Source organism: Sander lucioperca, chromosome 10 (genome assembly GCF_008315115.2).
Source record: "Sander lucioperca isolate FBNREF2018 chromosome 10, SLUC_FBN_1.2, whole genome shotgun sequence".
Lineage (NCBI taxonomy): Eukaryota > Metazoa > Chordata > Actinopteri > Perciformes > Percidae > Sander > Sander lucioperca.
In genome coordinates, this window is record NC_050182.1 from 7,339,723 (window position 1) to 7,352,131 (window position 12,409).

The 12,409-nt window shown below is 42.2% G+C and overlaps 1 protein-coding gene across 1 annotated transcript in view; it reads right to left on the reverse strand.

Annotated features, from left to right (window-relative positions):
- Positions 1-7,568: 7,568 nt before the first annotated feature.
- Positions 7,569-12,409, reverse strand: part of tp53inp1 (tumor protein p53 inducible nuclear protein 1) — a 12,424-nt gene continuing 7,583 nt past the window's right edge. The window contains exons 3-4 of the mRNA XM_031319419.2: positions 9,884-10,415; positions 7,569-8,416 (exon numbers count right to left, since the gene is read on the reverse strand). Coding sequence (XP_031175279.1) covers positions 8,194-8,416; positions 9,884-10,415 — 755 coding nt within the window. The 3' untranslated portion in view covers positions 7,569-8,193. The remainder of the gene's footprint in view (positions 8,417-9,883; positions 10,416-12,409) is intronic.

Consider the following 12,409-nt stretch of genomic DNA (forward strand, 5'->3'; position numbering starts at 1 on the left):
ATGAACGGTGGTCTAGTTCTAGTGAAAATATTGGTAAGAGTGAGAGGTAGAAGAAGTTTTCAAAGCCTATACTCAAGTAAAAGTAGCAAGAACTAATCAATTCAATTATTACTCAAGTTAAAGTGCGTAAGGATCATTAGCTAAATACTTATAAAAGTCAAATTCTTAATATCGCTGCTGTCAGTTGAGGATGCAATAAGCAGCATTTAAATGTTGTAGCTGGCCTTAGGAGAACACATTCTACCTTTTGTTAGTATACTTTTGAGTTGCTTAATCTACTATATAACGTGCTTTATGTGCTCGTTCTAGGTTTTAAAAATCCTAATCTGCAAAGTAATCGGTAACCCGCAGCTGTCAAATGAATATAGACAATAATATTGAATATATCTATCTGAAGTGTAGTGCAGCACTGTAAAGTGGAGCAAGGCCCCTGCTGCAGGGGCGATTCTAGGATCAGACCTTTAGGTGGGCTCAGCCCCTAATGAGAATGTGACACGCATACAGTGCTAAATCAGTTATTTCATTATCCAATCATCTCTGAGCTAGCTACTGAACAACGTCAGCTAAGGTTTTTTGACGCTATGATGGATAAACCTGACACTTTATAAGTCACAGTAATAACGACCAGTTTGACTCAATGTTCTAACATTCAGCAATTTTAGTTGCTTACGTTTCAATTTGGGTTCTAATCTGCGCCATCATGAAATGACCAACTTTTTCTCCGGGGACTACCAACGTTAAACTTCACAACCGCACTCCTGCTCTCCCTCTGACAGATCAGATAGAGACTCAGCCAAAGGCGGGAGTCTGGCACAACCACCTCTGATTGGCCAACACTACGTTTCTGTTAACCCTTTCCATGACTGGGTTACAGGTGCGTAGCATCGGAGACAGACACACAGGATATCAAACCTGTTTTAAGCCCTCTGAACCTGTCATTGTTTGTCCTCTGTCACTAACAGACACGTTCACAAACTCTAACTTGAAGCACTAAAAGCGATTTGGCTTGAGCCACCCCTAAAAAGGGTCTAAAATGAATGAATGAATGAATGAATGAGCACATATTTGTGAAAGAACAAAGGCATTTTTGCTAAGAATCAACTCAAAAAATTACACAATGTAGGTTTAAGCTTAACTGTATCTGTGGATGGCTACCTTAGTGGCTACCTTACCTACAGGCCGGTAAGCCTGTCATCAATGTTGTTTAAATAAAAAATAAAAAACCTAATGGGTCACGGACCCCCTGTTGAAGATCTCTGCTTTAAAACACCAAAGACATAGCCTGGTTGACCCCGGATCCACTCTCAGTTGTAACTGAGAGTGGATCTGGGGAACGTTCATTCACAGCCCATTTCCAAAGGGGCGTCACCAACGGACGCCGCTCAAATGCCTCTGGCAGCGGCATCAACGGGTTTCTGCGCTTCGGTGGCCGTCACGTTGAATGTAAACAAAAAGCTGCTCGCCGTCGCTGTGCTATCGTCATCGTGTAAAGCCCACCTCAACGGTTGTGCTTGGTGCCTCGATTTAGAAAAAATTGGAAATGGGCTTGAATGGACTCTTGGCCAGACGGACTTGCAGAGCAAATCTCAAATTTGCCGGAAGTTCGTCAGGGTTTTTTCCCAGGCTACCAAAATCACACAATAACAGACAAACTAACCGAGGCAGCTGACTCTGGAGAATTAGCTCAAACAAGTAGATTTCAAAACATCTGAACTATCCCTTTAACCCTCCTGTTGTCCTTGGGTCAAATTTGACCCATTTTCAAAGTCTCTATATCAGAACATTTGGGGTTCTTTCAACCAAATTTCCCAAAAGTAACACGGAAGGTTCCATGAAACGCTCTTCACAAGTCAAATTAAGGATCAGTTTAATACTTTCATTGATTTTGTTTGTGTTTTATTTAAATTTATAGAATTATTCTGACTTCATTTTGACAGTCTGTGATTATCCATCAACATACGTTCCTTTGAGCTTAAATATTAGACAATTATTCATACTTTCTGCTTTTTTAACTCAAAAGTTAGATATAATTTCATATAGGCTACATGAGGTGTATGGACCATAAATTCCAAAAATGAGTGTAAAACTAGTGGTAATAAGTTGTTCTTAGTGTATACTGGTGGAAGTGGGAAAGAAGTCCCGAAAATGTCGAGAAATGCTTCAAAAACGAGAAGACAAAAAAACGTTGAAGAGACAAAAACGCAGCAAAATTAGTGACAAAAGTGTCAAAAAAAAGTGTTCATTTTTTTTGACCGGGAAGGACGACACAAGGGTTAAGACTGCTTTGTCTTCTACGGAGGGCTGAACACACAAACCAACAGAGACAGGAGAGCTGCGTATGAAAACATTTATTATAGGCTAATGAGAGAGAGATCACATGTATTAACTATTACAGTCTGAGAACAGATGACCCCACTTTTTAATTAGCTTTTTGTTGACATCAGAACAGAGTGAATTGATCTGTCATACATCCAAAAATACAAAGATGGAGACCAGTTATGTCGATAAATTAAAAAAAAAAAAAAAGATAACCCTAAAAGTCCTACAACCTTTTTTTTCCTTTTTGGCAAAGTGCTGTATTATTCCAGTAAACTACACAAATAAAAAGCAACAAAAGACTAACACGTGGTGAAAAATAAAAATGCAACAGATATTCTTCACACATATTTTTTTTTTTTTTTTTTTTTTTAATAAAACAAGGAGAAAAGAGGTTTTGCTACATCATTCTGTCTGGTTTGTTGAGTCATTATAAAATGCTGGGCGGGTGGGCGGAGCAAACAAGCTTCCTCCGAGTGGTGCATAGGTGGTTTCTGATGTCCGTTTGTGTGTGTGTGTGTGTGTGTGTGTGTGTGTGTGTGTGTGTGTGTGTGTGTGTGTGTGTGTGTTTTATTATAGATTACGTCCACTCAGGAAAACTAATAAAAAGGGAGTTCAAGTTCTTCATTGATGCATTGTCATTTCAACATTTCAACCTGGAAGGCACGAGATCCACAAATTTTCAAAGGCATTGAACAAAAACATTTACAAATCCCTGTTAGTTTGATGATAGAGAGATGAACCGAGAACTAAAAAAAATAAAAATAAAAAAGTAATAAAATAAGGCTCCTGACAGCCGGAGGTGACCAATCATCATGTTCGTCTCCTCCGATCCCTTCTGTCTTTAAGTTTGCCTTTCAAAAACAAAATAACATTGTCTATGGTTGCAAAGCTCCATAGCAGAGAGACAGAGAGCGAGAGAGACATTTGAGAAATAAGACAGAAGCATGAATACACCAGAGAGAAGCACTCAACTATACGATTATTTACATCAAACCGTACAGACGTTAATAATGCTGCTGTCCCATCGGCACGGAGACCACAGAGACAAACTGAAGTCAGATGGAGATTCAGGAACCACACTGCAAAAAGTCTCCATCACAGCTGGATCTTTCCTGAGCTTTAAAAACTTGTCTTTTGTGTGTCTGTACTACACAAATGTGGATATTTTGTGTATCTTCAAACACGAGCCACTTCCTGAACTCCTTTATAAATCACTTCACTTATTCTGCTCGTTTACTGTCAATGTGTTTAATGTTTGACTCAATAAAATCGACTCTGAAATCACTGAGGACGAACCAAATATGAAGGTCTAGCCTTTTTCTCCTGTTTCGAGATCATTTGATAACATTTTGAGCAGATTTTCACAACACATCCTCGGAAAGATTATGATTTAAAAGTTTCAACATGAGATTCTATATGGAAGTCCATTTATGCCAAGAAAAGAAAGTAATGTGTGAAAAGTCAGGAATAATAAAAAAAAACACTCACAGTAAGTCAAAATTATGAGATGTGAAGGCTTAAAGTTTGAGAGAAGGTAAAAATTTGGCTTGTTTTACGTACTTTATACGCAAAAGTTGATGCAGTAATTCAAATTTTGTGAGTCGAAATTTGTGAAATGTATATGTAGTTTGAGATAAGTCAAAATCCCTGAGATAGTGAGTCAACTTTTTGGCCTTTAATGTCCCAATTATAAGTTGAGAAGTTGTCATGATGAGATAAATACAGGCTCTCAGCTCATTATTTAGACTTTTAAAAGTAATACTTTTGGACTTTCCATCTCGTACTTTTGACTCACTTTGCGTGCTTTTTTTTTTTTTTTTAATTTCAACATTTCGTGTATTATTTTCTTTTCCGGACAGAAATGTGCGTCCACGGGACTCAGTCCAACTGTCAGATGGACAGTTTGCAGTGTGGCGATTCGGCCCGGGCTCTCTATACTTTCCCAACAGCAGACGCATTAAACATTAGACAGTCCACCGTTTCAGAGCACCGAGGCCGAGAACAGTTAGCGAACGCTTAAAAAGTTAAACAACTAAAAAAAGATCATTGCTACTTTTTTGGTTTAAATATTTTAACAGTATGGCAATAAAAAAAAAAAAAAATGTAACTAAGTTAACATGGAAAATAGAATAGATAAAAAGCATAAAGTACATTTCTAAAAACCATGTTAGGTCAAATATAAACATTGCAAAAAAAAAAAAAAACCCAACAGTTTCTCTCCATCTTGATGGGTTTCCAACAGTCGACTGAGAGCATCAAGATTTTGTTTTCACAGCCCTGGGACCAAGATAAACTACAACTATAAGTCGATTATTTCTCACAAACATTTTTCACGAGGGAAAGCTCCGCCGGGGACAGAACTGGAAAAAACAGTCTGATCACGCACAAAGAAATCATCAGCCGTCAAGTAAATCTGCATTTTTCTAAAGAGTAAAAGGTGATTGGTTGTGACCCTGAGAAGTAGACTGCAGATTCGTTTTTTTAAGAACAAACATAAAATAATAAAAATTATTTTTCCATTTTTTCAATGTTTTTTTCCCCCCACCATCATCACACTAACACAACTCTACAACCATGCAACAGATTGCACACTAACATAATCAAACATACCTAAGCAAGTAACAATAGACGCATATATACCAACTTCATACTGATATGTTATTTCTTTTTTTCTTTTCAAAAAATATTTTGGAAGTTTTTTTGTTTTTTAAATACATTTTGTCTTTTTACATTTTCTATTTATCTCAAAGCTACCGTTAAAACAAGGCGTTTAGTGATATTTAACCCAGTAATTTTTACAGTCTTTTTTTTCTCTTTTTGTTTTGTTTTTTTCCTTTAAAACATATTGTGAAAAGTTACTGAATTACAAAGTCAGAGGCAGGTTCAGCCAGGCGGGCGCAGGACGAGCGCTTTTAACAACAACAACAACAAGGTGACGCTGCAGGACGTCAGAGAGACGAGATGGCTGAATTAACAAACGGGAAAGTTAAAGAAGAAAGAAATCTCATCGAAATGCTCCAAACACTGGAATATCAGAATATCGGCTACGTATAAACTAGTGCTGTCAGTTAAACGCATTATTAACGGCGTTAACGCAAACCCATTGTAACGGCGTCAATTTTTTTTATCACGAGATTAACGTTCTTTTTGGCCTAGCAAACTCTGTCGTTTTTGCTGTTGCAACAACTAGTAACGTTAGAAGAAATTACAACACCACACCGGATCTAGCTAGACCGGAAGCAAAACAACAGGCACGCCGCACACACTTGTTTGGGCTCGCGAGCCGACCAAAAGTAGTAGGCTAACGTCACGTTTTGAGTCGAAAAATCTACCGGGAAATTTCGTAGACCACCGGCCCGGGTTGAGCAGAGGCTGCACAGTTTGACCAGCGGGCAGCGGCCGATCAGACCGGCCCTCGCGGCCCAGAAACACTACCAGCACACCGGGAAAAGTCCAGACTCTCCCGACTGCCACCCTGCCTCGGCATGAGCTGCATCTCATGCCCCTTATCTGACAGCTCCTCGACTCCCTGGTCCTCGGCTGAACCGGAAGTTGTTCTGTCCCTCCTCGGTGATGGCCGTCTCAAAGCTCTTATTTCCGCCCTGAGGAGCGAGCAGCGAGCATCGAGGAGCTATAGGTGAGGAGACATGAGAGCTGCCTTCCCGGAAGCCGTGCAGCTGAAGGAGTTACCAACTCTGCCCAAACAGCTGACGAATTCATGTGACGCTTCAGAGGAAAGGACGTCTCATCCCTCTAAAACACATTTGCTCGTTGCCTCCCTCCTCCCATGATTTCCGTGCCTCCTCGGTGGGAGGGGCTAAGACACAAGAGGAAGGGAGGCAAGTGGAGGAGTCGGGGAGGCAATTGAAGGGCCATGAGATGCACCTTATACCTCCAAGAGAGGTAAGGAGAAAGGCAAAGCAGCTACAGTACAATTTGGGGTTTGAGCCAGAAGTGACTCATGAAACTCTCTGTTCTGTCTCTCGGTTTTCGGTTACTAAACCCTCCAGTTTCACAGAAAAACAAATAATCTCTGAATGCAACATGTTAGCGTGACGTTTCACTTTGCTGAAATGTCACAAAACGCTTGCATTCAAACGTAAATGTCTTGTTGCAAACTGCTGGTATTTGTTTCTACTACGGCAAGAAATGAAATAACTTCCATTTCTCTCCATTCAAAAAACTGGAAACAAAAAGGTTTAGATGTTTTTTTAAAAGGCCGATATTGAAGCATCAGAGGCAGAGATCTCCTAACTTTGAGTCACGTCTATGGGTCAAACTCCAAAAACACTGGATCCTACATTTCCCATAATGCAACTTGACATCATCTAGAATCCCTGCCTGGCAAAGAGCCACGTCTTTCAAATTCCACAGCCCCAGTTTTTAACAGATTTTCAGTTATAAATAAATGTGTCGTCTACATACAACTGTGAGTTGTACTCCACATCATTAGTACGTGAATGTCCCTTTAATTGACCTGTTCTCTTGTGGCGGTTGTGGAAATGCATCCTGGGAAACGTAGGAAGTAGCATCTCGAGCTGTCTCGAGTAAAAATAAACAAAGCAAGATAAAAGAGTGACCAAAAGAACTACAGATTAGAGCTGCAACGATTAATCGAATAATCCATTCGAGTAATTTTTTTATGGGAAAGAAAGTTCTCTGATTCCAGCTTCTTAAAAGGAAATATTTTGTAGTTTCTTCTAGTTTTTTATCATTTTCGGACCTTTTATAGACAAAACGACTAATCGAGAAAATAATCGACAGTGAAAATAATCCGTATTTTCAGCCCTTGCACAGATTGCGGACTGTAACAGTGTCGGGTTATTCGAGGGGATTTTTTCCTTTTTGTCTTGACTCATTGTTTTCATAACTTTCCTGCTGAAGACTGGCGCGCACCGCGTCACTACCGCCAACTTTCTGTGGGCAACACTATCACAACTCTGCTGCACTGATTAAATGGCACCGTTGTGCTGCTGCGGCACTGTTCATGTTCAAGTGATTCGGGATCTGAAATGTCTCCCCGATGTGTCCGGTCAAGTTGCCCCAAAAAAGTCGCAACACAGCTAAGAGGCCGTGACATCACAGCGAGCGTCCTGCCACGCTGTGAACCTGCCGCTGAGTAAAGTGACCTACAGCATTGATTCTACACATTAAAGTTGTCCATGAAGATCAAGTAAAGAGAGAGAGAGAGAGAGAGAGAGAGAGAGAGAGAGAGAGAGAGAGAGAGAGAGAGAGAGAGAGATAACAGGAGAAAGAGAAATGGAGGACAACATTGTGAAATCTCTTCCTCTCTGTGATTGGACGCAAACTGGTCCAGCAGAGGGAGAGTAAAACAAGGATTATAGGAGGAGGACAGGTTTGGGGGACACATGATGATGATAAATCTTTTCTTTTCAACATCAATATGAAGGAGGATGGATGGATGGATGAAGAGGAGAATAGGAACGGGAAGGAGAAAGAGAGGACAACATCGTGAAATCTCTTCCTCTCTGTGATTGGACGCAAACTGGTCCAGCAGAGGGAGAATAAAACGAAGGTGATAGGAGGAGGACATGTCTGGGGACACATGATGATAACATCATCATATACCATCAATATGAAGAGGATGGATGGATGGAGAAGAGGGGAAACTTTGCACCAACTGGCCACATGAGCTGATAAAATAAAATAAAAATCACCAGCCACTTTCCCTATTTCACCGTCCAATCAGATGTGAGAACAGATCGGGGCGTGACTAATGGCTGAAGACACGTTGCTGGTGTGGATTTCTTGCGGTGGCCAATGTCAGTTTCCCATAATGCTTACAGGATGGAGGTTGAAGATGAAGATAATGATGATGATGATGATGATGATGATGAAGGTGATCCGGACGCCTCAGTAGTTGAGGTGTCTCTGGCTGGGCTGGTGCAGGTGCTTGGTGCTGGCCTTCGGGGGGCGCAGCAGGTTGAGGCGTCGCAGGGCGTTGCGGGACAGCGGTTGGGTGCGTTGGGTGGCGTTACCAGAGCGCTGCTGCAGGAGGCCGGCGCGGGCGGAGAGCGCCGCAACGTAGCAGGCTGAGTGGAGGTTGGAGCGACGCTGGACCACCGCAACCTCCGGCCTGCAGGGGGAGACAGAGACGGAAGGAGAGGGGTGTTAGATGGAGCTGGGAGGATTACTGAGTACTTAGTGCTGAATTGACTGACAGAAAATATACAACTACTTAAAGTTAGTGGATTACTTGTTCAAGTAACTTATCAAGAAAATAATTCAAATATTAAAAAGGTAGTTTGTTTGTTTTCTTAAAACCTGGACCCTTTTATCCCATGCAGTGTTGTCTAAGTGACTAACATGAACAATAATCTTTGAAATTGGTCCAGTATTGAGCTAGAACGCTGTAACCGGAAGCCGCAAACCTGGCTGCAATGTAACCCTGTAGGAAAAATGATCACCGCCAGTTTTCCGTCCACTAAAAGTTCTGTACCTGAAATTCGGTTCCCGGTACCCAACTGTACTTTTTTTGGTACTTTCCCTCTATAATTACAAAAAAAATATTTCAGTTGTAAAAATAATACCAAACCTATTTATCCCATTTACTTAGAACATTATGTTATTTATTTAGAATATTTTACACTGACAGAAATTAAATACAAATAAAAAATTAAACCCCTCCCTCTCTCCTCCCAAACCCGTCCCTACAACCTATTAAATTGAATAATTATTCAACTTTTATTCTTGTATTTGTATATTATTCTATTTTAGCCTGTTTTATTTTCATCATGACCGTTTAAATTGCTCTTTAATGTTTTATGTAAAGCACTTTGAGTTGCCTTGTTGCTGAAAGGTGCTGTAGAAATAAAGTTGCCTTGTTGCTGAAAGGAGCTGTAGAAATAAAGTTGCCTTGTTGCTGAAAGGAGCTGTAGAAATAAAGTTGCCTTGCCTTACAACCTCAGCCTGTCAGTCAGTCCCCAAGGCATAGAAACAACGGTCTCACAGGAAGTGTAACGTCAACAGCACCACGACTGCTTTCGGCTCGCCATTAATATCACATCGCAGTGAAAGGTGTCTGCGTGAAGTTTTTGAAAAACTGTAACCACACTTGAAAGCGCTTTATCGGCATCGCTGTGACTCACTGGGACTTCAACAAAACTGGCAGAGCCGACGTAGTTTGCTCCGTCCGCACCTCTGCGCGTGTGTGTCTGTCTCTCTGTCAACATGCAGAGAGGACAGATAAGCTTGTGCTTACGCACTCTCAGGTACCGAAATTTGGCACCGTTTGATTTTCCGCGAACGAAAACTCGGTAATACCGATGTGATTCGGTCGGTACCGGTTAAAGTACTGGGTTCGGTACCCAACCCTAATGATGATAAAATAACTGTTTATTTAAATGGAGTCTGGTCAGTGGCAAAAACAGCACTTTTAGTTGGCGGAAATTAAAGTTGTGCAATTGCGGGGTTATTGCGGATTGTTTCTTGCTTAATACTGGACCAATTTCAAAGATTGTTGTTCTTATCAGTCCACCATGGGGAAATAGGGTCCAATGTTACCCTTTGAGTAAAGACGTTTAATTCATAATGTGTTCATTACCTGTGACGAGGGCCGTCCAGAGTGCGTCTGCCCTTCTCCTTCCCAGCGGAGGGTGTCAGGGCGGCGGGCGCGTCTTCAGGCAACAAGCCCAGTTCCAGGTCGAGGGAGCGCGGCAGGGTGTCGAGGGTCAGCCTGGGGGTGCTGTGGTGGGCGTAGACGGACATGCTGGGGTGCTCGATCAGCAGGTTCTCCAGAGGGCTGGTCTCCAGGAGGCCGGGCTGGCTGCCGCGGCCGGTGAAGCAGGGCGGCGGCGTGACGAACCAGCTCTCCTCCAGAGAGCCAGCGTCCAGACGGAGGAAGCCGCTATCCCCTTCTTCCCCGTTGTCCTCTTCGTCCTCGTCCTCCTCCTCTGCCCCACCGTCCGGGTCGGTGTCAGCCGTGGAGTTGAGGGAGATGCAGGAGGCGTAGCGGATGGCGGGGCTGGCCATGGGGGAGGGGACCATCACCATGTCCTCCTCGTCCTCCTCGTCCTCCTCAGGACCAACGGTGGATCCAGAGCGGCCGTCACCACACTGAGCGGAGCAGGCTTCAGCTGCAGAGACAGAGAGAGAAAAGAGTTCATGGTATGAGCCATTAAAACAGGTTTTTTACTTTCTTTTTACTTTTCTTTTTTCCATCACCCTGGGATTGAGGCGACAGCTACACTGCTACATTTTGGATTAAAAACAAATATCCTTTTGTATAGGTTTCCGCCTCGCATCAACACTACTTCTGTGTTTCCGAGCCCCTAATACCGAGACATTTGGGAACACCGTGGCCCCCGTATTGACAGTCAGTCATAACAGAAAACGAAGATAAATAAAACTACCTTAAAAGTAGATATTTTTTCAGGGCTAAATGACGAAGTATCAGATCGGTGCATTGACTTGTACCCGCCGATAACAATACCGACCTTTTAGGCTGGCATTGGAGGCATTTCCGATACTGCTATCGCTCTTGGAACAACTCTAATAGTAGGCTAGTATTGTTCCATTGTGAAATATCTTGATTGTTAAATGTCTTTCAACAGGCTATTTACTTGACCAGCTGCCGTTCTGCTGATGGAGGTGAAACTCCAGTGTAATACATTCAGTGTGCCAGCAGGCGGCACTGTGACCTGTCGGAGCAGCAGCAGCAGCAGCAGCAGCAGCAGCAGCAGCTGTCACATGTAAACAATCATGTTCTGGATGCAGAGAGCACAGGGAGGCAAGCTGACAGCTCAGCATCATGTCCAACTGAAACCACAGCCTGCACGCACGCGCATGTGTGCAGGCTGTGCAAAATATCAGAATATATCAAAATATCAGTCTAAATATAAATTGGATTTGATAAAAGGTGTTTTTCTCTGTTAAGTGTGTGTGTGTGTGCGCAAACACGGCTGTTAACCCCGTCTCTCTCTAACAGAGCGGCTTCAACTGCTCACCAGATCCTTCCACTCCCTCTTTTATTTTTTGCAAGAAAGCTGCAGCACTGTACATTTTCTCACAAGTAAATCATCGCTTACAGTAAAAACGTGCCGGCATCCTGCGCCGCTGCGCATGCAACACTGATATTTGCGTGCCAGAAATCAGCTTGTAATGATTTACAGAGACGCAGGAAGTTATGAGAGGAAACGCGATCTCAAGCTGGCAGACTGGAGACTAAAAATAACTCTTCTCCATTCGATTTGACCTGCTGTTTTTCATTTTTCATTGCTTAACCCTTTGAACTCTGCAAAACAAACGCTCCCCCAGTGCCTACATTGGTATTTTTGCCTATTGTGATTTCTCTATGTCATTTACTGAAGTAACATTTCCAATGCAGGACCTTTAGACTACTTGTAATTTTAACAGTGTGGTATTAGTACTTTAACTGAAGTAAAGGATCTGAATACTTCTTCCACCACTGGATATGTTGATTACCAGCTATATCCAGTGTTTATTCTCTTCCTCCTGAACAAATGTATAAAGTGCTGCTGCAGTCCTGTATGAGAGCTGTTAGGAGGGTGTCTGCTCCGCTGTAACAGTCTTAGTGAACTTCTGCTTCTCGCACATCTTGATCAATGATGTTGTAACTTCCTGAATGATGTTGTTTTGTCTGACATGAGTCAGCATGATGTACGGAAAAGAGGATAACAACAATGTGTCGCAGCGTTTTTATTCAATATAATGAAACAGAACTTCTAACTTCTAGATAGATTAAACACTTTACATTAAATGCTGAAGAAAAACAAGTGATGTGCCTCCATTTTGGCTGGCATGATAGACCATTTAACACACAACTTTTTGGATCCTTTACACTTTTCCTGACGTTTTTAAGTAAAGGATCTGAATACGTCTTTCGCCACTGCCGTTCTCTGAGAGTTTAACTCACAAACACACAGCTGTAGGAGTGAACTAACAAAAGGGAACTCATTGGCCTCATCAAACGAGCCGTGTGCTCTCACTGTTTACAGTAATTAACTCGCTTGTTGCTGTGCATGAGAGCCAGAGTTTTGGAGCTCATTTCCACTTGGACATGAACTCCCAGGAGTTCACAGAGGAATCCTTGTTTATCCACAACAGCAGG